Here is a 26,752-nt window from a genome sequence, read left to right as displayed (position 1 = left end):
TGGAACGCCCTCCCTTCAGATGTCAAGGAGATAAATAACTACACAACTTTTAGAAGGCATCTGAAGGCAGCCTTGTTTACGGAAGTTTTTAATGCTTGATGTTTTTACAGTGGTACCTCGGATTACAAACGCTTTGGGTTACAAACGCTTCAGGTTACAGACTCTGCTAACCCGGAAGTAGTACCTCAGGTTAAGAACTTTACCTCAGGATGAGAACAGAAATCATGCGGCAGCGGGAGGCCCCATTAGCTAAAGCGGTACCTCAGGTTAAGAACACTTTCAGGTTAAGAACGGACCTCTGGAACAAATTAAGTTCTTAACCAGAGGTACCACTATATTATGTTTTTAGATACAGTAGTACCTCAGGTTAAGTACTTAATTCGTTCCGAAGGTCTGTTCTTAACCTGAAACTGTTCTTAACCTGAAGCACCACTTTAGCTAATGAGGCCTCCTGCTGCCGCCGCGCTGCCGGAACACGATTTCTGTTCTCATCCTGAAGCAAAGTTCTTAACCTGAGGTACTATTTCTGGGTTAGCGGAGTCTGTAACCTGAAGCGTACGTAACCCGAGGTACCACTGTATGCTGCAAGTCACCCAGAGCGGCTGGGGAAACCAGGGTTGAGGCTAAATGACTCCGCTACTTCCAACCAGGCTTGATGGTCCCATGATCCAGGCCAGCAAAGCCGTCAACCCACAGTTGGGCCATCTCCAAGAATAGGAGTGGTCCTGCAAGCACTTAAATCAGTGTTAAATGAAGGGTTAATTGTGCAAGGCCACCCACACCTCCTCAAATGGTGCACGGCTGGAGATCTGGGGTTCCTGTGCCCCCCAGATTGTGCGCCCAGGCCACGCCCCCCCCACACTACTTCACTGGTGCCAGGAGAGGATGGCAAGTGTGGCAGGAAGATGCAAGGGCAAAGAAACACTTAAAACACTTATTTTGTGGTTTTATATTTTGATTTTGTTCTGTGAACCGCCCTGAGACTTCCAGGTATAGGGCAGTATATAAATTCAATAAATAATAATAATAATAAACATTTCAGCGTAGTATAGTATAGGATAGTAATTTTTTTTAATGTTGTGTTATAAAGTTGTGTTATAAATCAAACACGGCTAGTTTTTTCCTTCAAGGGAGCAGAAAATCCTTTTTATGTATGCAACAACAACTGTGCAGATGCTTTCCGCCCAGAGGTAGAACTGAAGGAAGAGAAAAGTTCCAACCAGAGAAGAATGAATATACAAGATGATGGGCTATGCTCAAATGGCAAAACTGACTGGGAGATTTAGAAACAAGGAAGACAAGGAATTTAATAAAGAATTGGAGGGGGGGTGGAATTATAGATTACCTAGAAGAACACTGTAAACATTTTAAAACGTTAGCAGGATCGATAGAACACTTGTAATGTAATAATTATAAGGTTAAAATTAGAAAGAAACAAAATTTGGGTAAATGTCATAAGATGCAGTAGGAAAAGGTTTGCAATGGAAACCATGAGAGGACGGAGGGAGGTCCAAGGATTTGGGGAATCCTATATATATATATCTATGGATGCGGGTGGCGCTGTGGGTTAAACCACAGAGCCTAGCACTTGCCGATCAGAAGGTTGGCGGTTCAAATCCCTGCGACGGGGTGAACTCAAAGCACGTCAAAGTGCAAGTAGATAAATAGGTACCGCTCCGGCGGGAAGGTAAACGGCGTTTCCGTGCTCTGGTTCGCCAGAAGCGGCTTAGTCATGCTGGCCGCATGACCCAGAAGCTGTACGCCGGCTCCCTCGGCCAATAAAGCGAGATGAGCGCCGCAACCCCAGAGTCGGCCACGACTGGACCTAATGGTCAGGGGTCCCTTTACCTTTTATATATATGTATGTGTGTGTATAAAATTGATTACATTTGAATGGAAATGGTATTTGTCAAAACGGGTGGGGGGTTAAAAAAATGAGTTGATTCCTTTCCCCCACCCCCATGTTATTTCTTTAGCAATTAAAGAAAAAAAATCTATTTTTTTTTATTCTGAAAGTGCGGCGCACAGGGGGGGAAAGTTTGAGAATCGCTGCTCTGATGCGTCACGAGCCTCTTCCCACCCATCTTTGTGTGTGTGGCTTTCGCTTCTAGCGCCCCAGCAGGGCTTTCCCTCTGGAATGTGCAGCGCCGGCAATTCCGAAGCAGGAATCGGGGGAAACTGGCGCTCGCCAGCTGTTCCCAACCCGGCTGATTCCTTCTTCGTTGTTCTTCTTGGGCTCCTCCCTCAATTACCTCATTCATCACCCCTTCCGGATCTCCACCCCCCGTAGCTGCCCTATGGGCGTAGCCAGGATTTTTGTTGGGGGAGAGGGCAAGTCCTTTGTTGGCGGGGGGAGCCTTTTGCTAGGAGAAGGCAGAACCTCAGCTGTGTGGTTTTACTGATTTTTATTGATTATTTGGGGGGGCAGATGCACCTCCCGACCCCCCCCCTTGGTACGCCCATGCGCTGCCCCCCACCCCACATCCCGCAGCGCATCACCACCAATGGGGCGCAGCAGGAAATAGATACCGGCGGGAAGAGCAAGGGCGCAAAGCGCATTTTGCGCAACTTGCGCAGGGGCGGGTCGCTTTTTGTCCAACACATTTAATTGCCTGCCGGAAGAATAACGGTCTGTTAAGCCCCACGAATATGCCTCTGGTTAGGTTGGAATTGAGTTTCAAAATAAACAGGCTTCCACTTTTTGAACAACTATATGGTGGGGGGGGGGTTGCCTACTTAAAGTAAGGCTGTCACACGTCCGGATCGCCCCGGACATAACGGGGGGGGGGATTGACCGGGGAGTGGGGATCTCTAAAAAGCGCATCTTTGTCCTGGATCTTTGACAAATCGCGGGGTTTTTTTAGTGCTTTAGTAAGAAAAAGCTCGACGGTTTTGGGGGCGTCCTGGTTTTTACTTTTTTGAAATATGGCAAACCTACTTGAATGAAACATTTGGAGTGGGGGGGGGACCAGGTAAGCCCCGCCTCACATCCTCGATCACGTGGCACGGTGCACGCACACTATTTGAATGGCAATGTCCATCAACAATAGGAGCCGACTCTTAGGGGCCGAGGGGTTTTCGGACCCACTTCAGTAAAATATTTAAGGGGTTTAGGCCCCCCACCCCAGTTTATAGGCATTGGCATTCGAATGGTGTGCATGCACCATGCCACGTGATCGATGTTTTATTTTATTCAAGTTGGCACCCCTGCCATCAATTTGGGGGGGGGGCTCAGATATTTTGTTGGAGGGCCAAATTTGTGGTGGGGGGGCACAGAACCTTAGTTAAGTATTTTTATTGATCTGTAAAGGGGGCAGCTGCTCTCCCCTTGGCTACGCCCTTGGCTCCTATGAATTCCTCTGTGAAAAACGGGGTCCTTGTCCTCCCTCCCCCCCCCCCTCCATTCATGGCGGTAGCCGCTTCTCCCCTCCTCATTCACTCGCCCGCCCGCCTTCACCTTTCGGGAAATTCGAACCCGCCAATCAGAGGCCGGTGAAGGGGCGGGGTAGGGCGCCTCCTTCTCCCTCCGCCAAGCCCCGCCCCTGCTGCCGACGACACGCTCCCAGCCCTATAAAAGGCCCCGCCCCAACCCGTCCCGCAGTTCGGACGAAGTTTTGGCTCACCGGCGGCTCCCTCGACGGGTCGACTAGTGAGGAAGACTCGGTTCCTCCTTCTCCCGCTTCGTTGTTTTTTTTGCTTCCTTGCCGTCGAGGAAACATGGTAAGCAGCGAAGAGGAGGAGGCGGCTTGGAGACAATGGTTTCGCCGGGGTTCGCGCCTGGGGACCAGGAAAGCAAGGCTGGGTGGGGTGCAGCGGTGCCAACTTGGTGCCGTGGGTGCCCATGCGACGTGCATGGCCCTGGCACCCAGATGAGTGGGTGCTCTCCACGGGGAATTTTGTGGGTGCTCGGGCATCCAGAGCTATGGGGTGTGAGGCGAAGGGTCACGCGATGGAGCTGCGCCCTGCGGGTGTCGGTAGCCCCCTCGGGGCTCCCGGGACGCGGGTGTCGAGGAGCGGATGGGGGCCAAAAGGCGCTGGCGAGGCAACGATGCCTTCTCCCTCGTTGTCCCAGGAGGAGCTCCATCTCGGGGTGGGGCGCCACCCCCCGGCTCCCGGGAAGAGCGTTTCCGCGTGTAGGAAATCGCGCCGCGCAGACACGTGTCCGCTTGGCTGCGTGTGCGCACATCCGGAGGAGCGTTGCCTGAGTCGTTTCCGCGCAATGGGTTGGGGGAGCGATTGGCCTGAAGCTTGCGCGCACGCGGTGGGACGCCCAGCTTCCTTGGTGTAGGAAAATCCCCTAAATGGCCTTACTCGTCTCTTCAACCCTTAGCGCGCCATTTAGAAGCATAAGTTGCCTCATTTGCCCGGGTTCTGATTAATTTTTTTTGGGGGGGTGCGGTTGGGATTCAATTGCGTCTCTACGGGGCTTGTTAGGATCAGTGCCGGAAGCGGGTTCTGGGGTGCGTTGCTTAGTCCAGTCGCTACCAAACGAGACCATGAGAATATCTGAATAGTCTCTGTGCGCCTCGATTTACCCTTTCTGGGAAATGGGTCTATGGAACACAAGGTCTTTTGCCAAAATCCTCTGGAAGCGTGCTTCCGTAAGCAGCAGGATGTGGTCGCTTAAGCCCGGCATGGCAGCCTCTTCCACACCCATGTGCGTAGCCAAGGGGGGGGGGGGTAGGTGAGGGCAGCTGCCCGCCCCCCAGATCAAGTAAAACAATAGAAATACTTAAGTGACGAATCACATAGGTCTTGTCCCTGCCCCCCCCCACAAAAGGCCTGCTCCCCCCCCCACAAAATTCCTGGTTACGCCCATGTCCAGAACTTTTTTTCTTGCTTCCTTAACTACGTGTTGAGTCACTTCTTCCAAGCAGAGTTGGAAAGCGAGAGTCCAAGGCGAGCAGCCCGCCAGAGAACGCGCGGGAAGAGCCTTGTTGAATAACCAGCTTGTTGCGTCATTTCCCCGGGCGGTTGAACCTTGTGCGCTTCATTTGCCTGTTGGCAAAAGAAGGAAACGCTGCAAATCAATCCTGCCCCCCACCCCCCATGCAAGAAAAAATAAAACACACACACTCTTGTCCCCAAATGCCCACTGCAAATCGGCCAGGCTAAGCGGCTTAGGTTGCGCTTAAGAGGCATCCTTAGGCAAGGTAATCCTTTTTGGGGTTGGGTAGCATCTTGAAAGCAAAAGTGACCAAGTTTGAACTTGCCAGCTGCGAAGCTTGGCTCTGGCAAATAGATCCTGCATAGAAGGGGCATTATGTGGCATTGCATAATGTCCAGCTACCAGCAGGCAGGGCAAAATGGCTTAAAAGTTGCTGGAAAGCAAGGCGTGTTCAGCCAAAGTGAGTTGGGAGGGACAGATCTTCAAAGGGCATAACAGCTCCATTTTGTGGCTCGGTTGAAATACAAAAGATGCAGTTCCAACATCAGTTGTTGTTTTTAAATTAAGAGCTTACTCAAAACCGAGCTGTTGAGTAGACTTTTAATTTTTTCTTTCAAATCTGAGTAAGTGGAGCCTGGAAACAAAACTGGATTTGTTTCAAATCTGAATAACTGGAGGAAATTAAGGGTCTATCCTTGCATCAGATATCATGAAAAAGATACCTCCACCTGTTGGCAGTGGAGTCTGATCCCCAGGGCAAATGGGGCATCGCCCCGCCAGCCCGAAGTCTCCCACCTTGCAGTCGATCCAAGGAGCGGCGCTGCCTCTCACCTGCCTAGTATCTGTGTTGCCTTTGTAGAACACTTATGGGGAACAGTATGAGAAACAAAGCTTCTCTGGTTTGCTTTTGTTTGCCTCCCTGTCTTGCACGCTGCCTGTTGGTAAACCTGGAGCCCTGTGCGAAATGTTTTTCTGTGCCCCACAACTTGTTGGAGAGACACATTAACCCCCTTTGGAACCCTGATCCTAGTGTTCTGGGTTCCAGAAACTGAGGCTACCTAATAATGCACAGGATTTGAAACCCAATCTCCTCCTTGCTCTCCTCCCCCTTGTTTGCGCTGTGGGGAGGATAATGGGGCTCAGTTGCCTAGCACTCAATTGCCTGCTTTGGTGGGGTGAGGCCTAGCTCTTGCTGCGTTTTCACTTCGCTGGCAGCAACTAGCTAAAACAAGCCAAATCCTGTTGGGAGTTCAAAAGAGCTGGCTCTGAAACATCAACTCATTAGCATCTGGATGAGCTATCCGAAGAAGCAAGCATGAGCACAGGCTAGGAACCGTGTCTCTCTTAAACTCCAGCACTCCTATAATCTCCAGGCCTTAGTCTTTTTGACCAATGGAACAACTTTGAGCACAGTGCCTGTGTAGTCATGGGTGTTCAAGGTGGGGGCAGTTGCTCCCCCCCCAGCAGGACCCATAATCCCCTGATTCTCCTATCAAAAAGAAAGTTATATTTGCTGCTTTGTCCTGGATAGTTCAGTGGTTTCAAAAAAAAACAACACCACTCAACAACTTTCAGGGTGTGCTGGTTTTTACTCTTGAAATATGGCAACTCTGTATTTGCTGCGTTTGTGTAACCTAAAGCATGAGGCAAAATGTGATACTATACAGATTTTATAGTCCTAGGGGATACATTGTGCTGCTGCAGCAGACACAATGACTCAACAGGCACCGGGTTGTTTGAGTCACACCCAAAGCCTGCAGCGCCGATTAGGAATGAGTAACAGTGTCTTGCATACAATTGGTGCTTCAGGGTTGAGTTACGTGTTGTCGTGTAGGGAATCGGTTGGTCCTATTGCACACCCTTGGCCAAGCTCATCTGGCTAGTCCGAGGTAGGACCTCTTTCCTACCCAGGGGACAAGACTACTACCTCACACTTCAGTGTAATCTTTGACCAGGACAGATCTATCTCTCCTGCTCATTTATTCTGCTGACTGCATGTTCAAGTAGGTTTATGAACCTTAAGAAGGGACAAGATTATTGCAGTTCTATATAACGCATTAAGCTTCCAAGTACTGGGAGTTCACTTGTAGAAAATACAAATAAACTGCAATGACCAGCATCCTTATTGTTATTATTATTATTATTCCACACTCATGTGGCTAGATTTTCCCAGCCACTGTGGGCAGCTTCCAGCATAGATGAAAACATAATGAAATGTCAAACATTAAAAACTTCCCTGAACAGGGCTGCCTTCAGATGTCTTCTAAAAGTCAGATAGTTGTTTGTTTCCTTGACATTTGATGGGAGGGCGTTCCACAGGGTGGGCACCAGCACCAAGAAGTCCCTCTGCCTGGTTCCCTGTAACCTCACTTCTCGCAGTAAGGGAACCGCCAGAAGGCCCTTGGTGCTGGACCTCATTGTCCGGGCTGAACGATGGGGGTGGAGACGCTGCTTCAGATATACTGGGCCGAGGCCTTTAGGGCTTTATTTTTTTTTTTTTTTTTTTAAATAATATTTATTGAAGTTTCCAAAATACAGAAAGAGAAGAAAAGAAATTATGAAGATACATTCAGAACCTTATTTTCAAACATCCACTTTCTGGGACTCCCCCCTTCCCCCACCCCTACTGTATTCCCCTTTCATATTGTTGTTTCCACAAGTTCTATTTCTGATTTAAAGCACAATTTATATACCCCATTGTTCAAATTTAAATTTATACAAACCTTATGCAACACCCTTGATAAAAAAAAAGCAAAAGATCTCTCCCCATAGCCCACCCCCTTTTCTTTCCACAATGTCCCCCTTTTTTCCCATTAAAGTAAAAGCACACAGAATAAAAGTATAAAAAAAATAAAAAATATATTAGAAAAAAGAAAACCAATTCAGAAAATAGTTGCAAGCCTTTGGATTCTAATTCTCCCTCCCCTTCCCCGGTTTAATTTCCCTTATCCTCCAATCTATGTTTCCAGCCTGGAAATCTTAAGTCCATCAATCCCATTTTTCCCCCAACTCCTTGCAGAATTATTTCCCATTTCTAGGATTACTTTCTTTAAAAATTAATTCCTAAATCTTTAAAAATGTCAAATTATAAAATTCCCCCCATTGTTCTTTCAAGGTTATAGTCCAGCTTCCTCTTGTTCCGCTGCTAAAACTTTCTTATTCAGAAGTTTAGTAACTCTACATGGGTTGTTGTTATTCAGGAACAAAAACTTGCGTTCAGTCCCTTCCTTCTTCAGTAAGGTATTCTGTTGTCTCCTTTTAGTCTAAACACCCTGTAGACAAGATTCAGTTTCCGTTTTGCAGCTTTCCCAGGAGATAACCAGTTCTGTGAAATTCCGGAGTGTTGTATTTTTCCCGGCTTACGCCCATCTTTGTAATGTCCCGAAACTCCTCTAGGGGGGTTGTTGTAACTTTGTTTCCAAAAATCCGATTGTTCTCCGTATTTTCGCCATTTTGTATTCAAGTCTTAACAAATTATATCAAGTTGTAACAAATTTGACCAGCAAGGTCCTTGTAATAAAATCCTCTTTAATATTCCGACTTTGACAGCTACTTTGACAGCTGTCAAAATCACCGGCTCTTTTCACCAGGCTCACTCCTCAATCGCCCCGGTTCCCAGGGAGGGGGGTGCATTTTCCTTCTCCTTCAATTCTTCCTCCAGCACAATTCTTGTACTTTCCCATCATGGAATTCTTAATTTAGCAAAGATACCGTTCTTTTTGGGCCTTGGCTTCCCAATCCTTGTTTTAAAATGTCTACAATAGGGAGGGGGACTGACTTCCTTTTTAGATCCCCCCCCGCTCGTCTCAAATCCCAAAAATTTTTCTTCTTTTAAACCCGATTTCCAATTTACTCACGGGTTGTTGTTAAAAGTCCAAATTCTCAATGGAAGAAGTCAGCGCTCTCCGCCGGATGGCATGCGGCTTCGCTCGGCAGGGATGGCAGAGGACTCAAAGCACCACGCTTCTCCCCGGCACCCGATCCGTAGCCTTTAAAAAGGCTCCTTCACGAGTCGGGAGGGCGCTAGCGGTGCTAGCCGAGTCTCCAAGTCCACGGCCCCCGTGGCCGTGGTTTCTAAGGGTCCCCGCATCGCCGGTGCGGTAAAACCCAGCCCCTGCCGAGCCGGCTCCCTCCGGAGCTCGGAGGGAGTCCGCCATTCGGCGATGGCGCCAACCCGGAAGTCTAGGCCTTTAGGGCTTTAAAGGTCAGCGCCAACACTTTGAACTGGGAGCCAGTGAAGATCCTTCAGGGCCAGTGTTTTTAGGGGTGAGAGACTCTGGTCACTCCCCCACAAACAATAGCTCCAGCAACTGTGGGCAATGACAATGGATAGATCGCTGCCAATTTTATAATACTGGGAGTAGATCGCAGTCTCTAGAGTTGGATATGCCTGTACTAGGTGCCATCTCTATAACATTTTCATAGAATTTTCTCTTAATCCGTAACATACTGTAAATTTTATATCCATATTCCATAAGAGTTCCCTTCTCTTCAGATAGGATGATGGGGGAGAATTGGTTTTCGCCAACAGTTTCTGGGTAAAAGCTGTTGGCTTCCAAAGCTGTCACAAGCCACTTTCTCCTTATCAATCATCAAAAAATGGATTAAAGTCGCAACAGACTGGCATGTGGACAAGTTCCTTTAAATGACTCCCGAGTATTAATCAGCTTAGCTTTAAGAAAGTGAGTGAATTTTCCACATGTCTTATTTCCTAGGCAATGGATTTTGTTTGCATTCTGGTTTCTGGGTCTTTGGCATACAGTGTTCTAAAAATCTGTGGTTAAAACACAATTTCTAGAAACACACTTTGAATTCTGCAAGTTTGAGGCCACAGAAGTGGGGCAGGATGGGAGACTGCTTATTCTGAGCTGTTCCATGGCAGCTCTGCCTTGGGGATGATGACATTGCATTGTGGGCAATTCATTAGCTGCTTACTTCCTAGTAGACTAGGAAAAGTTAAAGGACCCCGGGATAGTTAAGTCCAGTCAAAGGTGACTATGGGGTTCCAGAGCTCATCTTGCTTTCAGGCCGGGAGAGCCAGCTATTGTCCACAGACAGCTTTCTGCGTCATGTGGCAGCATGACCAAACCACTTCTGGAGCAACAGGACACCAGAGCGCATGGAAATGCTGTTTACCTCCCCGCTACAGCGGTACCTATTTATCTACTTGCACTGGTGTTCTTTCAAACTGCTAGGTTGGCAGGAGGTGGGACCGAGTAACAAGAGATCGCCCCGTCACCGGGATTTGAACCCCTAACTTCTGATCGGCAAGCCCAAGAGGCTCAGTGGTTTAGACTGCAGCACCACTACCGACTAGTACGTCTTTGCTCAGTCAGTGTGTGCATGCACAAACTGCTCTAGATATATCACTTCATTCCTTTCTGTGCAATTCTGAAGGCTGGCCCTAAACTCACACTTAAGACGCAGGGGTAAGAATGGGGGATTTAAAATAACATAGGATTGGTTGGACAGGCGAGTTCCAGGTCTGTGGGGTGTGTGTCTGCATTGAGGAAGGATGTATGCATTCATTTTAACCGCTTCTCTTTGCAGCGCGAGTGCATCTCCATCCACGTTGGCCAAGCCGGAGTCCAGATTGGCAATGCCTGCTGGGAGCTCTACTGTCTTGAACATGGCATCCAGCCTGATGGGCAGATGCCCAGCGACAAGACCATTGGGGGAGGAGACGACTCCTTCAACACTTTCTTCAGTGAAACGGGAGCTGGCAAGCACGTGCCCAGGGCCGTCTTTGTGGACTTGGAACCAACTGTGATTGGTGAGCAAACAAGGCACTTCTAACAGTTTTCTAGCTATGTTTTGTGTCTCCAGGAGGGATGCCAGAGGTCTTGATGCTTCCACTTGCTTCTCTCCACAGATGAGGTGCGCACTGGCACCTACCGCCAGCTCTTCCACCCCGAGCAGCTCATCACTGGCAAGGAGGATGCCGCCAACAATTATGCCAGGGGCCACTACACCATTGGCAAGGAGATCATTGACCTGGTCCTCGACAGGATACGGAAACTGGTGAGTTGACGTCTGCAGTCTGCGAGACTAGGGGAAGGGGCTTCTAAACACAACAGGAAAGATGTTTCACAAAAGCACCCATTATAAATGGGGGAAGGACATTTCTTTAATACGTTCCTTCTTGTTTCCTCTGTTCTGGCTCTGTTCAAGAAAAAGCACTGTCCATGTTAACAGGGAAAGGCCAGCTTTTCGGGAACAGACAAAACCCTTTTAAAAAAAGAACACAGAGGGACCCTCCAAAATTGATAAGTGAGGACTGAGTGTGCTTGGAGTCCATAGAATTCTATGAAGAAAATGTAAAAGCAAAGGGGGGAGGGGAATGGAATGGCAAAGGGAGGATCCTGAACCTCCTCCCACTGCAACATTTTGTTGCAGGTTTTGCTAGGATTTTCCTTTTTATATCCTTGCTCTGTAATCACAGCTTCCTGCAACATGGTGCATGTTTCACCCTGCATTAAAATGAAAACCCGGTTTTGCCTAAAACACTGGAGGGTTGCCTTATAACCAGGTCAGGACCATACCGGGGTCCCCAGACCAGTATCAGCCAGTGTGGAGCCAGCCTGTACTGTTTATGTAAGTCTGACTCTTTCCTTCACCCCCTTAAAGGCAATAATAAATTGTATAGTCAGTTGTACACTGCTGCTAATTAATACTTCACATGCACTGTATCCTGCTTTTCCCCAAAGAGCTTAAGATAGCAGAGGTGGTGGTGTGATCAGGCACTAATTTGTGCAGTCATTTTGATCTGTCCTCCAAAGCTAAGTGCTGGGGCAGGAGTAGTATAGGCATAAATTTAGCAGGACCAGTTGGTCTAAGAAGGGGAATTTAATGGTTGAGTTGTCCTCCATATAAGGTCTAGCCCTTGAATTACAGGCCATAGTTGTCTGGAAGCTACAGGGACATAGTATTAAGTGAGGCTCGGTGTCTCTGTCCCCCTCTCCTACATCCCATGCTGCACTGCCTAGGAGTTTTCTGAAGAGGCTTTCTTCTGTTGTGTGGTCTCCTGAAAAGCTTACTGTGGGAAGGTGGTCTTCACAGGATCTTCTAAAGACAAAGGAAAGGATGCTTGAGATAGACTTAAAAAACCCAACTCCAAATGTGAATGTGCAGTGGTTCTCCTCCCCTGCCTGCCCTCGTACAGCCTCAGAAGGCAAATTCTTTGATCTTGGCAAGCAGGAGAGGAATGTCGCTACAGCTGCCAAAATTGGGCTTGCAGGAAAAACCTGGAGTGGATTTTTGTGAGGAAGCCCGTGGTCTCCAGTTCTTGAATGCATTTGGGAATGTTTTCCCCCATTGCTACATGCACAATATTCCAAGCAAGGGTGTGCATCTTATTGAACTTAGGGGGGGGTGGCCACACAAATTGGAGTCTTTTCTTTTTTGCTGCTTAATCTCAAGTTTTTGCTTCTTTTTGCCTGTATGAAGCCGTGCTTCTGTTTTCTCTGCTTCTCCTGGAGCCTGGGGGCAGCTCTTCTTGAGAGCCAGTGTGGTGTAGTGGTTAAGAGCAGTAGACTCGTAATCTGGGGAACCGGGTTCGCGTCTCCGCTCGTCTACATGCAGCTGCTGGGTGACCTTGGGCTAGTCACACTTCTCTGAAGTCTCTCAGCCCCACTCACCTCGCAGAGTGTTTGTTGTGGGGGAGGAAGGGAAAGGAGAATGTTAGCCGCTTTGAGACTCCTTCGGGTAGTGATAAAGCGGGATATCAATCCAAACTCCTCCTCCTCTTCTTCTTCAATGAGCCTTTGTTCCATTTCACTTGCAGGTGGGATCTCCCACACACCAACTCCACGTATAGCCAAGGAATAATATCCAAAGTAGTACTAAGTAACCCCTAGCTCAAGCAGAACACTTTCACAATGAGACTTCCCTCCTCTTTTCACCCCGGAAACTGTTCCGGGGGTTCCTCAAGCCACCTGGATCGTATTTTGGGGTGCGCATGGGAGGACGGGGCAAGTTCCATTGCGCAAGCCAAAGTTTTTCCGCTCACATAATTATTTACTTGGATGCCACCCAAAGAAACAATTGCTTGGTTAGAAAAGCAGAAATAGAGCTTTGTGTAAAGTGGAAGAGCTCTCTGTATAGCTCTAGTCATGGGAAAATAAAATTCCTAGGCTGAGAATGTGCTCACAGGAACCTTGTTATTTAAATTCTAATCTTTCTGCCTATGGAAATAAAACGAGCACAGAGAGTTGTGGGGGTAGGGAATTGTACACTTTAAGGAAGCCAGGAGTGGCATTGTTGAGTTTCTGAAGATAAAAGCTCTTGGGCTTATCTGTATGGGAGACTGTTAGCTCTGCTCTTTATCTTTAGCAAGAGTTGAAGAGATAGGATTGTACAGGCTGTAGTTTCTCATAAATATTTGGAGGGGAAACTGCTCTGCGTATGCTGGTAGGCACCCTGTTCCTTTAAGCCTAAAGAACAATAACTGAGTAAAAATGCATGCAGCCAAGCTGTTAATCTGCTTGTATTGAGGTGAGGGGCTGGTAACATGCTTTTTATAGGCAGTCATAAGCATAGTTGCCTTTTCCCAGGAAGTTGGAGATTGCTGAGACTCATTGATCTCTAGCTCTAAAATGGGGCTTCATGACTTAATAATAATAATAATAATTTTTATTTATACCCCGCCCTCCCCAGCCATGGCCGCACTCAGGGCGGCTAACAAGCAATAATAAAAACAAGCTGAATGAATACAACTTAAAAACAAGATTAAAATACAACATTAAAACATTGAAATATTAAAATGCAGCCTCATCACAGGAGGAGAAAGGAAAAAGAAAAAAGAAAGAGGGGGAGGGAATCAAATTGGCTCCAAGCCAAAGGCCCTGCGGAAAGAAATCAGATCCTGCTGGGCCCTGGTCTCATGAGGCAGAGCGTTCCACCAGGCCGGAGCCAGTGTTGAAAAGGCCCTGGCTCTGGTTGAGGCTAATCAAACTTCCTTAGGGCCCGGGACCACTAGGGTGTTGCTATTTATGGACCTTGAGGCTCTCCGTGGGGCATACCGGGAGAGGCGTTCCCGTAGGTACGAGGTTCCTAGGTCCTAGAAAGCTGGTGCCATTTACTGCGCCTTATATAAATTCTTTTTCGAAGAATTATTATTGGATGCATGCTTCGTGGCTTATCTTGTGGCTTCAGCGGTCTTCTCCTGTAAAATGAGCATTGTTCAGAGGCAGACTTTGATTAATACCATCCTTACTTCATAGGTGAGGAAGCTTTGGCCTTCTGAAAATGGTTAAGGAAAAATGTCTGTGTCATCCCAGACCATGAGCTATTTTGAGTCCAGCAATGTATGGAAGCCACGGGTTCCCATCCATGCCTTATGCAGATTGTCCCAGTGGGGTGCAAAAGGTCATTTGTTTCAGCCCCTGTGTCCCAATTTTGGATGTTGCTCAAGTTGGTAACTCTCGGGTTGTACAAAAGAGAGGAAGGAGATCGATCATACAAGGTGTTTCTGTCCTTAATGTGTGGCCGTGGTGCAGTGCTCAGGCAACAACTCACGGGCAGTTATGTTGAAGGCTAAGCGCTGTGGGTGGGAAGGAGATAATCTTAAAGAATAGTCTTCTTGTGTTGTGATCTTAAAATACTGAATTAGTGGTAGGGTAAAAATTCTTAACTCAGCAAAGGTCCATGGGGCACTACACAGGGATTATCTTCTGCTACACCAGAGTTAGCTGGCATTGTGATTTTTGGACATTGTTAGACTACAATCCCCATCATTGCTGACCACCTCACAAGGTGGTGAGTGCCAAGACTGCTTGGGTTGATGGGAGATAGACCCCACAGCCATTGGAGGAAACTACGATGGCTACCGGAGGAATATGCCATCTTCAAGGAAATTGGATTTTGCGCTTTCCAAACCCCCAGTAGCAGAGAAGGTGGTGTGATCATGCAATAATTTGTGCAGTCAGATTGATCTGTCCTCCAAAGCTAAGAGCTGGGGCAGGAGTAGCACAGGCATTAATTTACCAGGACCAGTTGGTCTAAGAAGGGGAGCTTAATGGTTGAGATGTTCTCAATATAAGCCCTTGAATTACAGTTCATAGTTGTCTGGAAGCTACAGGGACATAGTATTAAGTGAGGCTCAGTGTCTCTGCCCCCCTCTCCTTTATCCCATTCAGAAGTCTCTGCTGCACTGCCCAGAAGCCTTCTGCAGAGACTTGTCTTCTGCTGTATGATCTCATGAAAAGCTGACTCTTACTGTCTCCGAACCCCCAATAGCCTCCATATTAAGTGACTAAGTAGGCTTTTCCGGAAGACCATGTCAGGACTTGTGAGAATCTTTTAAAACCTGTCTCTTTCCAACAGGCCGACCAATGCACAGGTCTCCAGGGCTTCCTGGTCTTCCACAGTTTTGGTGGGGGCACCGGCTCTGGGTTCACCTCCTTGCTGATGGAGCGCCTGTCCGTTGACTACGGCAAGAAGTCCAAGCTGGAGTTCTCCATCTACCCAGCTCCCCAAGTCTCCACAGCGGTCGTCGAGCCCTACAACTCCATCCTGACCACCCACACCACCCTGGAGCACTCCGACTGCGCCTTCATGGTAGACAACGAGGCCATCTATGACATTTGCCGCAGGAACCTGGACATTGAGCGCCCCACTTACACCAACCTCAACCGCCTTATCAGCCAGATTGTGTCCTCCATCACGGCCTCCCTGCGATTTGATGGTGCCCTGAATGTAGACCTGACAGAATTCCAGACCAATCTGGTGCCCTATCCCCGAATCCACTTCCCCCTGGCCACCTACGCCCCGGTCATCTCAGCTGAGAAAGCTTACCATGAACAGCTGACGGTAGCAGAGATCACAAACGCTTGCTTTGAGCCAGCCAACCAATTAGTGAAATGTGACCCTCGTCACGGTAAATACATGGCCTGCTGCCTGTTGTACCGTGGGGACGTCGTCCCCAAAGACGTCAACGCTGCTATTGCCACCATCAAGACCAAACGTAGCATCCAGTTTGTGGACTGGTGCCCCACCGGTTTCAAGGTTGGTATCAACTACCAGCCCCCCACGGTGGTCCCCGGGGGCGACCTGGCCAAAGTGCAGCGTGCCGTCTGCATGCTGAGCAACACCACAGCCATTGCTGAGGCCTGGGCTCGCCTGGACCACAAGTTTGACCTGATGTATGCCAAGCGTGCCTTTGTCCACTGGTACGTTGGGGAAGGGATGGAGGAAGGCGAGTTCTCGGAGGCCCGGGAGGACATGGCTGCCCTAGAGAAGGATTACGAGGAGGTTGGGGCAGACAGTGCCGATGGGGATGATGAGGGCGAAGAATACTGATTTCTATTGTATCCGTTTGTTTTCTACTTCTCACTCCTGTCTCCTTCTGGATGCCTTCTGCTGCCCATTGTGTTAGACTCATTAAACAAAACGTTTAGCTGAAAGCAGTCTTGTTCCTTTCTTTATAGAACAAACCGTGCCCTGTCCTTCTGAGTTGTAGGCCTGGGTCCAAGATTTAGCACTGGAAGCCATGTGTCTGCAACCCTGTTGCTGAGGAACACGAGCGAGAAAGGGCTATTATGCCCCTGTCCCTGTTCGTGGGCTTCCCGTCAGTGTCTGGCTGGCTACAATGGGAACAGGCAGGCACATTTGGAACTCTAAAGTCCCATGAGTGTCGGTCAACAACTGGGTGTGCTGGTGGTGGAGAGGGCGTAACACAAGATGGCTGCCTTGGCAGTGTGGCTTGACAAAATAGCTGCCACATCTAGAAGAGCAGAAAATGGGGTGCATGCCTGCACCACTTTATATGCCCCATGTCACCCAGAGAACAAGGATGGCATGCTATATCAGTCCCTGCCAGACTCCGTCCCAGAGACAAGTTACTTGCACTTCTCCTGTTGTTATTTGTTGAATTTATATAACGCCCTATACCTGGAGGTCTCAGGGCAGTTCACATAAAAAGATCACAGTATATAAAATAAAAATAAAAGCAATAGCCCAATAAAGGTAAAGGGACCCCTGACCATTAGGTCCAGTCGCGGACGACTCTGGGGTTGCGGCGCTCATCTCGCTTTATTGGAAGAGGGATCTGGCATACAGCTTCTGGGTCATGTGGCCAGCATGACAAAGCTGCTTCTGGCAAACCGGAGCAGTGTGCGGAAACACCGTTTACCTTCCCGCCGGAACGGTACCTATTTATCTACTTGCACTTTGACGTGCTTTTGAACTGCTAGGTTGGCAGGAGCAGGGACCAAGCAACGGGAGCTCACCCCGTTGCCCTTTTGATCAGCAAGCCCTAGGCTCTGTGGTTTAACCCACAGCGCCACTTGCGTCCCATTTGTTCCTTAGTGCCATACAATTGCACTAATCAGATTCATTCTGTTTGTTAGGTTACTTTATACCTAGCAGCCCAGTCAATAACCAAGTTGCATTTTATGCTAGCTCCAGCTTCTAGGGGGCAGCCCCACATAGGGTGCATTGTAGTAATCCAATATAGAGGCTACAATAGTCGACAGTCTATCTCAGTCCATGAATGGCTGTAGCTGTCTTGCCAGTCAGACCTGGGAAAAAGACTTCCTCTTATATAAAGGTTTTATGAACCATATTCTACAGAATTTGTATAGAGTTTGGGAGAAAAATAAAAATCTGCTGGAAAGGAAAACATGGCTATCTGCTATTAAGGCTAAACAACAAAAAAAAATTCTTCCAGTAGCACCTTAAAGACCAACTAAGTTAGTTCTTGGTATGAGCTTTCGTGTGCATGCACACTTCTTCAGATACACAGTGTATCTGAAGAAGTGTGCATGCACACGAAAGCTCATACCAAGAACTAACTTAGTTGGTCTTTAAGGTGCTACTGGAAGAATTTTTTTTTTAATTTTTTATTTTTACTATGGCAGACCAACACGGCTACCTATCTGTAACTGCTAGTAAGGCTATTACAATTAAGAGTTAATATGGATAGTGGGCAACTTACAGGGAATTGCTATACAGTGGTAGCTCGCAAGACGAATGCCTCGTAAGACGAAAAACTCGCAAGACGAAAGAGTTTTTCGTTTTTAGAGTTGCTTCGCAAGACGAATTTCCCTATGGGCTTGCTTCGCAAGACGAAAACGTCTTGCGAGTTTGTTTCCTTTTTCTTAAAACTGTTAATACCCAGGGTGCATTGCTTGAAGAGGTGCAGTTCCGTGCTTCGCAAGACGAAAAAACTCGCAGAACGAATTAATTTCGTCTTGCGAGGCACCACTGTACTTTACAGAGGGGGAACCTAAACTGAAATCAATGGAAAGTGTAAGGAGCCATTTCATAGACTGGCTACAATATCATCAGTTACATGAAATGTTTAAAATAGACAGGAAAAATATTTTATTTTTTATTTTTTGGACCAAAGCTCACAATTTGAAAAAAAACTTCTACAAAAGAAACTTTTATCTAAAATGTACAATCTGTTCTTAGTTTGGGAAACAAGAAACAAGCTTGTCAAAGCCTCTATGAAACATTGGGCAATAGATACAGGACATAATATAGATTTTAATCTCTGGGGGAAACTTTGGAAAAGCCTTCTGAAGTTTACAGTATGTTATTCCTTGGAAGGAGAACTACCTGAAAATGATATACAGATGGTATCTAACTCCCGAGTAGACTTGCTAAGATCTATAAGACTGACTCTGATAAGTACCGTACTGGAGATGCAATGAGACCGAGGGTACATTCTATCATACGTGGTAGACCTGTAAAAGATAACAGTGATACCTCCAGTTGCGAACTTAATCTGTTCCGCAGGTCCGTTCGTAACTGGAAACCGCTCATAACATTAGGTGCGCTTTTCCTAATGGCGCCTACAGCTGCTGTTGCGCCGCCGGAGCGCAATTTCCGCTCACATCCCGGGGCAAAGTTCGCAAGAAGGGGCATCTACTTCCAGGTTAGTGGAGCGCGTAACCCAAAGAATTTGTTTTTTTTTTTTAATAATATTTTTATTTTTCCATATAGACACAATACAACAAACATAAACATACAAAAACAAAAACAAAACAAAAAACATGTATCATTTCATATCCTGATTTCATATCCTATCTTCCCCGACTTCCTCATGCCTCCCCTTTCTGTATTCCAAATTCTTATCGATTGTTCAGCAAATCTTCCCTTATTTTAATTTAAATTTAGACTATTCTTCCTTATTCTCCTTATCATAACCATTGCTAATAGTAACCATTTACTTTCCAGTCCAACATCATTCTAACTTTCGTTAACTTTGTAATATTTCTTTAAATAATCCTTAAATTTTTTCCATTCTTCTTGCGCTGCTTCTCTTCCCTGGTTTCGGATTCTGCTCGTCATTTCTGCCAGGCCCATATAGTCTATCACCTTCATCTGCCATTCTTCCAGTGTGGGTAGTTCTCGCGTCTTCCAGTACTTCGCAATGAGTATTCTAGCTGCTGTTGTAGCATACATAAAGAAAGTTATATCCGTCTTTAACACCCCTTGGCCGACAATACCCAAGAGAAAGGCCTCTGGTTTCTTGGGGAAAGTATATTTAAATACCTTTTTAAGTTCATTATAGATAATTTCCCAGAATGCCTTAATCTTCGGGCAAGTCCACCAAAGATGAAAAAATGTACCTTCAGTTTCTTTACATTTCCAACATTTGTTGTCAGGCACATGGTAAATCTTTGCAAGCTTGACTGGGGTTATGTACCACCTATATATCATTTTCATAATATTTTCTCTTAAGGCATTACATGCCGTAAATTTTATCCCGGTGGTCCACAACTTTTCCCAATCAGCAAACAAAATATTATGACCAATGTCCTGAGCCCATTTAATCATGACCGATTTAACCGTTTCATCTTGTGTATTCCATTTCAGCAGCAAATTGTACATTTTGGACAAATTCTTGGTACTGGGTTCTAACAGTTCTATCTCCAATTTTGATTTTTCCACCTGGAAGCCAATTTTACTGTCCAGTTTAAACGCTTCATTTATTTGATGGTAGTGGAACCAGTCTCTCACCTTCCCTTTTAATTTCTCAAAACTCTGCAATCTCAATTTGTCCCCTTCCTTTTCCAAAATTTCCCAGTATCTTGGCCACTTGGACTCCATATTTAACTTTTTAACTGCCTTAGCTTCCATTGGCGACAGCCACCTTGGAGTTTTATTTTCCAGCAAGTCTTTATATCTGACCCAGACATTTAATAGTGCTTTTCTGACAATATGATTTTTGAAACTTTTATGTGCTTTAACCTTGTCATACCACAAATATGCATGCCACCCAAAAATGTTATTAAAACCTTCCAAATCCAAAATGTCTGTGTTTTCAAGAAGTAGCCATTCTTTCAGCCAGCAGAAAGCTGCCGCTTCATAGTAAAGTTTAAAGTCTGGCAGGGCAAACCCCCCTCTTTCCTTTGAATCCGTTAATATCTTAAATTTAATTCTGGGCTTTTTGCCCTGCCAGACAAATTTAGATATATCTTTTTGCCACCTCTTGAAACAATCCATTTTATCAATTATTTGCAATGCTTGGAACAAAAACAACATTCTTGGCAATACATTCATCTTTATAGCTGCAATACGGCCTAACAAGGAAAGCTTTAAGTTGGACCAAATCTCCAAATCTTTTTTCACTTCTCTCCAAGTTTTTTCATAATTATCTTTAAACAAATTCACATTTTTAGCTGTCATACGTAACCCAAAGAATTTGTAAGGGGGACAGTTCGCAACATGAGGTATCACTGCATTGGGAAATAATTCATAGTTAACTGAAAAAAAGTTTAAAAGTACCTTTCCAAAAGAACCCAAACAACACCAGAGTGCTTTTCGTTGGGGATAATTCAGATGGAAATTCCCAGGTGTCAAAAAAGGTTGTTTATGTATGCCACTACTGCGGCCCGTGGTTTGTTATCCCTAAAAATGAAAAACGAGCAAAGTCCCAACTAAAGAAGAATGGAGACTTAAGTTGATAGGTCTGCAAGCTGCACCTATTCCAACATATAGAATAAGAGAACCAGAAGAACATATGTTTAAAGAAAATTGGAAAATATTTATTGAATATATGGGGGGAAATTGTGTACATATGAAAACACTGGCAGCAATAAGATAAATTCAACAGTGAAAATAAGTTTTGATGGATGCAATAATGGAATACTGAATGGTTTAGTTTATATAAAATATGCAGGGATTTATGTTACGCAAAATGAACCACGGAAAGAGAAGAAGGGAAGTCACTGTTGTTTAAATGAATACAGTGGTACTTCTGGTTATGAACTTAATTCGTTCCGGAGGTCTGTTCTTAACCTGAAACTGTTCTTAACCTGAGGTACCACTTTAGCTAATGGGGCCTCCTGCTGCCGCTGCGCGATTTCTGTTCTCATCCTGAGGTGAAGTTCTTAACCCGAGGTACTACTTCCGGGTTAGCAGAGTTTGTAACCCGAAGTGTTTGTAACCTGAGGTGCCACTGTATTCTAAAATGTAAAACAGAAAATTTAATAAACAATTATGGGGGTGGGGAGGGAAAAGGCCTTCCTCGCCACTGAGGTCATCTAGGAGCACCCTTTCCGTCAGAGGGAGTAGCATGTCGCTCAAAGCAGCCCGTGGACCAAATGATCCAAACTGGCTAACTGCCGACCCACAGTGCTTCCACTTGGCAGATTCAGACCCTGTTGCTGGCCATCACGCAGCCCACCTCTGAGTCTAGGCACTGGTCCAGACCTCGCATGACCTCTCTTGATTCGGATGTGGCAAATAAATTTATTCCTACTCCTTATTTACTTGCCCCTGTGATTTGAGTTTGTTGGATCGTTAAACCTCCTATTTGTGGCCAAACGTTTTCAAATTGATTTACTAAAAAAAAAAAAAAAAAAGTCAATTAAGATTACAGGAATTCATTCATTCCCTGCCCAACCCCTACATCCCCCACCCCAAATCTCCCACCCTTCCTTCCTTCCTTAACTTCCCCCCTTCTCCAGTGACACAATGCTTTTGCACTGGTGGTTATGCCTTCCCCTTGTTTTCCTCAAGTTTCTCCTGATTCAGCCTTGTGTCAATGTTCTGCTCTCACCACTTCTTCTCCATTTTAAGAAATATTTATTAAGATTTTACAAAAAACAGATATACAAAAACACATAATAAAAAACAAGAAAAAAGAATAAGAGTAAACACACACAAAAAAGATACAAAAAATTAAAAACAATTCTTTTTCGTAATTTAAAACTCATTTGCTTGTTTCTTTGACTTCCTCACACCTCCCCTTCTTGTATTCCCATTTAAATAATCAAATCAGCAAATCCTTGCCCTCTTTCATTTATCTTATCTCTATAACTTAACATTTTATAACTCAGTATTTTCATCCATTATCAATTCATTTTTGCATATTCTTATTAACTTTGTTACTAATACCACTTATTTCCAATCCAACACCATTTTAGTTTTTTTTTTTTTACCTATTTATGCCCTTCTTCCATATTCTTAAAGCTCACCACTTCTTCTCCAGTGTCTTCCAATAACTCGTCATCCTCACCTTCTCCATCTAACTCAGGCTTCCTCAACCTCAGCCCTCCAGATGTTTTGAGACTACAATTCCCATCATCCCTGACCACTGGTCCTGTTAGCTAGGGATCATGGGAGTTGTAGGCCAAAAGCATCTGGAGGGCCAAGGTTGAGGAAGCCTGCATCAGGCAATTGTAGTTTGCTTAGCATTTCCACACTCAAACCCTGAAATAATTGGATCTGATCTCTGCCATAGTGTATACATCCCATCTGACACACATTGTTTAAAATGGTATATTTTGTCCTGCTACAGATGAACGGTTCATTTGCATTTATTGGACAAACCTGGAATACTTTAGTCAAAAGCAGTGTCCTGGTGGAAATCGGCTAAATGTCAAGGAAAATCGACCTATGGCAACTGATATCAGCAGTGTTATTTTTGCCAATTTTCCTTAAAAAATAGCTTTTAAATTTTTAAAACATTTTTAAAACAATAAATTTTATTTTTGAATTTTCTATTTTACATTATCAAACAAATTAAATACATAGACATATAACCCCTTTTGACTTCCTCCACCCCATGTGGATTTTAATATAATGATTTCCCCCTCTGCACCTCTTTCATAACTCCATTCTCATAAATCCTTTGTCAATCCATAGTTCTAATTTTTACTACAAGTTTTATGTCAATCCTACCAATGTACGTAATTGTTTACAATTGCTTTTCAAATAGATTATAAGACACCCCCCCTCGAATTTCTTTGTATTTTTGCAAAAAAAAAAACAAAACCTCAACAACTTTTCTGTCTAGATTTTCAACATTTTGAAATATGGCAACCCAGTGCTTTTTTCTGGGGGCACGCATACCCCTAAACATTTTGTGAATCTTTGTACTTTTGTCCATTTACTGTATTTATTTTCCTTGATTTGAACTATAAAATGGTGATTTTCTTGAGTCAAAATGAGAGTACCCCTAAACATTTTTTTAAAATAAAAATAGCACTGTGGCAACCCTATTATAATGCTCCTTGGTTTGGCCTCCTTTGGGAGTTTCACATGTATCTATGTATCTATATTCTCTGTGGGTTTATTAAAGCGCCAGTCACCAGTCACCATTCTATCGTTCTGCGTGGACACTGAGGTCCAGCGCCAAGGGCCTTCTGGCGGTTCCCTCGCTGTGAGAAGCCAAGTTACAGGGAACCAGGCAGAGGGCCTTCTTGGTAGTGGCACCCGCCCTGTGGAACGCCCTCCCACCAGATGTCAAACAGAACAACAACTACCAGACTTTTAGAAGACATCTGAAGGCAGCTCTGTTTAGGGAAGCTTTTAATGTTTAATAGGTTATTGTATTTTAGTATTCTGTTGGAAGCCGCCCAGAGTAGCTGGGGAAACCCAGCCAGATGGGCGGAGTATAAATTATTATTATTATTATTATTATTATTATTATTATTATTATTATTACAAATGTGATCAGTGGTTGGCCTCCACCTTTCGTCCATGCCTTCATTCCTCAAATTCCCTCCATGAGAAAGTTAGGCTAAGGATCTGCCCTACATCTCACAGTGAAGACAGAGGCAAGTTATTCGTTCATCCCAGGGCTGGTCCAAGACTTTTTGGCACCTGAGCCCCACCCCAGCCAGGGAAGAAAGAGCGTGTGAAGTGCTACATCAGGAACATGGAAGGAATAAATATATCCACCAGAAAGAGGAGGAGACTAGCAGCATCAATGTTTTAAGCATAATCTTCAAATTCTTCGGGAAAAACCTGTATTGCATCCCTTCCAACATTTCTCTGATTAAAATAGGAGTGTCCTATTCCTCCATAATAATCATTTTATTACTTGCACCCCTCCCATCTGACTGTGTTGCCCCAACATATGTTAAATATATATATATGTCAGAGCTACCCTAGGTCCCAGCTCACAAAGGACCAACGCTGCTTCGTTGTTAAGTATTAAAGTCTTTATTGAAGTTCAGTTTCACTTCCAGAGCCGGAGCGCGCAGCTCTACGTCTCAAGTGTCAGACCGCTGATGCTCCGTCTGAGTCTCCTCCCCCTTGACACCAATTTAAGATTCTAGCCTTGCTCCACCTTTTCCGCTGCTCCTTCCTCCTCTGGGTCCGCCTGCCCGCCGGGGTCTCGCCCTTTCTAGCCTCTTCTCCCGCTGATTCCCCTGAGCCTTCTCCCTCCCTCCGGCGGGCTTTAGGAGCTGGTTCCCCATCCGGGTCTCCTGCTGTTCCGCGCGCCTGCACATTTGAACTTGGCGCGCGCGCCCAGCCAGCAGCTTTCCTCCTGACCGTTTCACTGCTGCTGTCACTGCTTCCCCCTTCGGGGGGGCTAGCTGCAACTGACCTCCCCTCCGTTGGAGGCGTGGTCAGCCCTGACTCCCTCTCTGGAGGAGACACTGCCCCTGACACATGTGACTCTTCCCCCCCACTACGCTCTGGTGGGGAAACTGGTCCCGATCCTCCACTGCTGCTTTGGGGTTCCCCTCTGGCTCCTTGTTTCTGGTGCGTCCCCCCTGGGACCCCCCTTGCCCTGACCATCGGCGCCCCCTTCTGGGAATCTTCTGATTCGCTGGAAAAGCTCATGGAATCTCTCGGGCCACTGTCATACTCCCCTACGCTGCCCTCGGATTCTTCCCCTTCGCTCTCCCAATCCTCTCTCCCCAGTGCTCCTGCTCCTGATTCCCTGACAATATATGTGTTATATATATATATATATATATATATATATATATATAATATAAGTTAAATATATTATATATATATTTAACATATATAAAGCACAATTAAACATTAAACATTAAAAAACTTCCCTATACAGGGCTGCTTTCAGATGTTTTCTAAAGGTTGTATAGTTATTTATCTCCTTGGCTCAGGGGTCGCATAACTCCATACCCTCTAATCTTTATCTGATGCAAATAGGGATGTCCTAAAACCACAGAGCCTAGGGCTTGCCAATCAGGAGGTCAGCGGTTCGAATCCCCGCGACGGGGTGAGCTCCCGTTGTTCGGTCCCTGCTCCTGCCAACCTAGCAGTTCGAAAGCACGTCAAAGTGCAAGTAGATCAATAGGTCTCCAGCGGGAAGGTAAACAGCGTTTCTGTGCACTGCTCTGGTTAGCCAGAAGCAGCTTAGTCATGCTGGCCACATGACCCGGAAGCTGTCTGCAGACAAACGTTGGCTCCCTTGGCCAGTAAAGCGAGATGAGTGCTGCAACCCCAGAGTCATCCATGACTGGACTTAACAGTCAGGGGTCCCTTTACCTTTAAGGAAAAGTGAGACATTCCAGGATCAAATCAGAAACCACTTCTGTAAATTCACAACTATCCCTGGAAAATAGAGACACGTGGAGGGTCTGCTATTGTTGTGGTTTTCCAAACAGCTTATGGAGAAATCTAATGCTCTTGATTTCCCCATTCAGCTTCCTTTTTACTAAACCCCTAATTTTTGTCTAGTCAAATGTGACTTTTATACTTCCTGGGCAATTATCCCCTCATGTATACATTGAGTTGAACAACACTTGCATCCCACTGACTGCATCCTAGGGCAGAGTCATTTAGGGTAGAAATTTTACTTCTTTGTCATGCCTGGAACACACATCTACCCAATCTCATAGCCTCCAACATTTCTCTGATGAAAATCAGGACGTCCTCTTTAATAATAATAATAATAATAATAATAATAATAATAATAATAATATCTCACCCATTTGACTGGGTTGCCCCAGCCACTCTGGGCAGCTTCTAACATATATATATAAACTTTAAACAATAAAAAAACTTCGCTATACAGGGCTGCCTTCTCATAAGGGTTGTATAGTTACTGATCTCCTTGGCTTGGGAGTTGCATAACTCCACACCCTCCAACATTTCTCTAATGAAAATAGGGACAACTTAAGGAAAAGCGGGACATTCCAGGATCAAATCAGAAACCAGGATGGCTTCTGTAAATCCAGGACTGTCGCTGGAAAATAGGCTCTGCAGTCTATGTGAAGGAAAGGAAGATGAATGTAAGAAGGAGCAAGCAAAGAGGCAGCTGTTAAAAATATCACCTAACCAGACATAGCCAACCCCACATATGGCTAACTGGAGTCGGTTCAATGATGCTTTTGTATTTATGCAGATACAACTGCTGCAGCAGAAGCTGAAGGAGGCAGCAGTCATTAATGTAATCCATTCCGATTCGCCCTTGCTGGAGTATCCTGCTGTCTGGAAGAAACCACTTGGCAGGAGCTTGCTTTCTCATGCAGAGGTGGCTGAATTCCAAGTTGCAGACTTAGCAACCTGCACCCATCCATTTATTCCACTACTTGTTGGGGCTAGAACAAGCGCTGCAAAGGACAGACTGGAAGCTTACTGGCAAAGGACAAAAATAAAACAGAACTGTTTTGACACTCAGAGGAGTCCTGCAGGCCTCATTCCTAA

General features: G+C 45.6%; 3 protein-coding genes across 5 annotated transcripts in view; all 3 read left to right on the top strand.

Moving 5' to 3' along the window:
* The first annotated feature begins 3,599 nt into the window (after nucleotides 1-3,599).
* LOC310755629 (tubulin alpha-1C chain-like) lies at nucleotides 3,600-16,290 on the top strand. Of its 3 annotated transcripts, XM_083598851.1 has the most exons (6): nucleotides 3,600-5,618; nucleotides 5,748-6,957; nucleotides 7,052-7,360; nucleotides 9,075-10,661; nucleotides 10,761-10,909; nucleotides 15,212-16,290. In XM_083598851.1, exons 4-6 carry the CDS (start codon nucleotides 10,541-10,543, stop codon nucleotides 16,184-16,186), a joined length of 1,245 nt encoding a protein of 414 aa, XP_083454977.1. In that variant the 5' UTR covers nucleotides 3,600-5,618; nucleotides 5,748-6,957; nucleotides 7,052-7,360; nucleotides 9,075-10,540; the 3' UTR covers nucleotides 16,187-16,290. The 3 variants fall into 3 exon arrangements, with proteins under 3 accessions (XP_083454977.1, XP_083454976.1, XP_083454978.1); XM_083598850.1 differs by lacking the exons at nucleotides 5,748-6,957; nucleotides 7,052-7,360 and having other exon boundaries at nucleotides 3,603-3,720; nucleotides 10,439-10,661; XM_083598852.1 differs by lacking the exons at nucleotides 3,600-5,618; nucleotides 5,748-6,957 and having other exon boundaries at nucleotides 7,020-7,360.
* Nucleotides 3,653-26,752, top strand: part of LOC310755626 (tubulin alpha-1B chain) — a 109,033-nt gene continuing 85,933 nt past the window's right edge. Inside the window, exon 1 of the mRNA XM_083598846.1 lies at nucleotides 3,653-3,720. Within this exon, the coding sequence (XP_083454972.1) occupies nucleotides 3,718-3,720 (3 nt within the window). The 5' untranslated portion in view covers nucleotides 3,653-3,717. The remainder of the gene's footprint in view (nucleotides 3,721-26,752) is intronic.
* The window catches only part of LOC310755627 (tubulin alpha-1A chain), an 89,275-nt gene continuing 66,225 nt past the window's right edge, over nucleotides 3,703-26,752 (top strand). Inside the window, exon 1 of the mRNA XM_083598848.1 lies at nucleotides 3,703-3,720. Coding sequence (XP_083454974.1) covers nucleotides 3,718-3,720 — 3 coding nt within the window. The 5' untranslated portion in view covers nucleotides 3,703-3,717. The remainder of the gene's footprint in view (nucleotides 3,721-26,752) is intronic.

Source organism: Podarcis filfolensis, assembly GCF_964270895.1.
Source record: "Podarcis filfolensis genome assembly, chromosome: 2".
Taxonomy (NCBI): Eukaryota; Metazoa; Chordata; class Lepidosauria; order Squamata; family Lacertidae; genus Podarcis; species Podarcis filfolensis.
This window is presented reverse-complemented; position numbering and strand designations above follow the sequence as displayed.

Excerpts from the sequence above, each read along its gene's own strand:
- LOC310755629 (XM_083598850.1), top strand. Across the intron at positions 10,662-10,760 it reads CTTGGAACCAACTGTGATTG|ATGAGGTGCGCACTGGCACC; the intron begins GTGAGCAAACAA and ends TTCTCTCCACAG. Across the intron at positions 10,910-15,211 it reads TCGACAGGATACGGAAACTG|GCCGACCAATGCACAGGTCT; the intron begins GTGAGTTGACGT and ends TCTTTCCAACAG.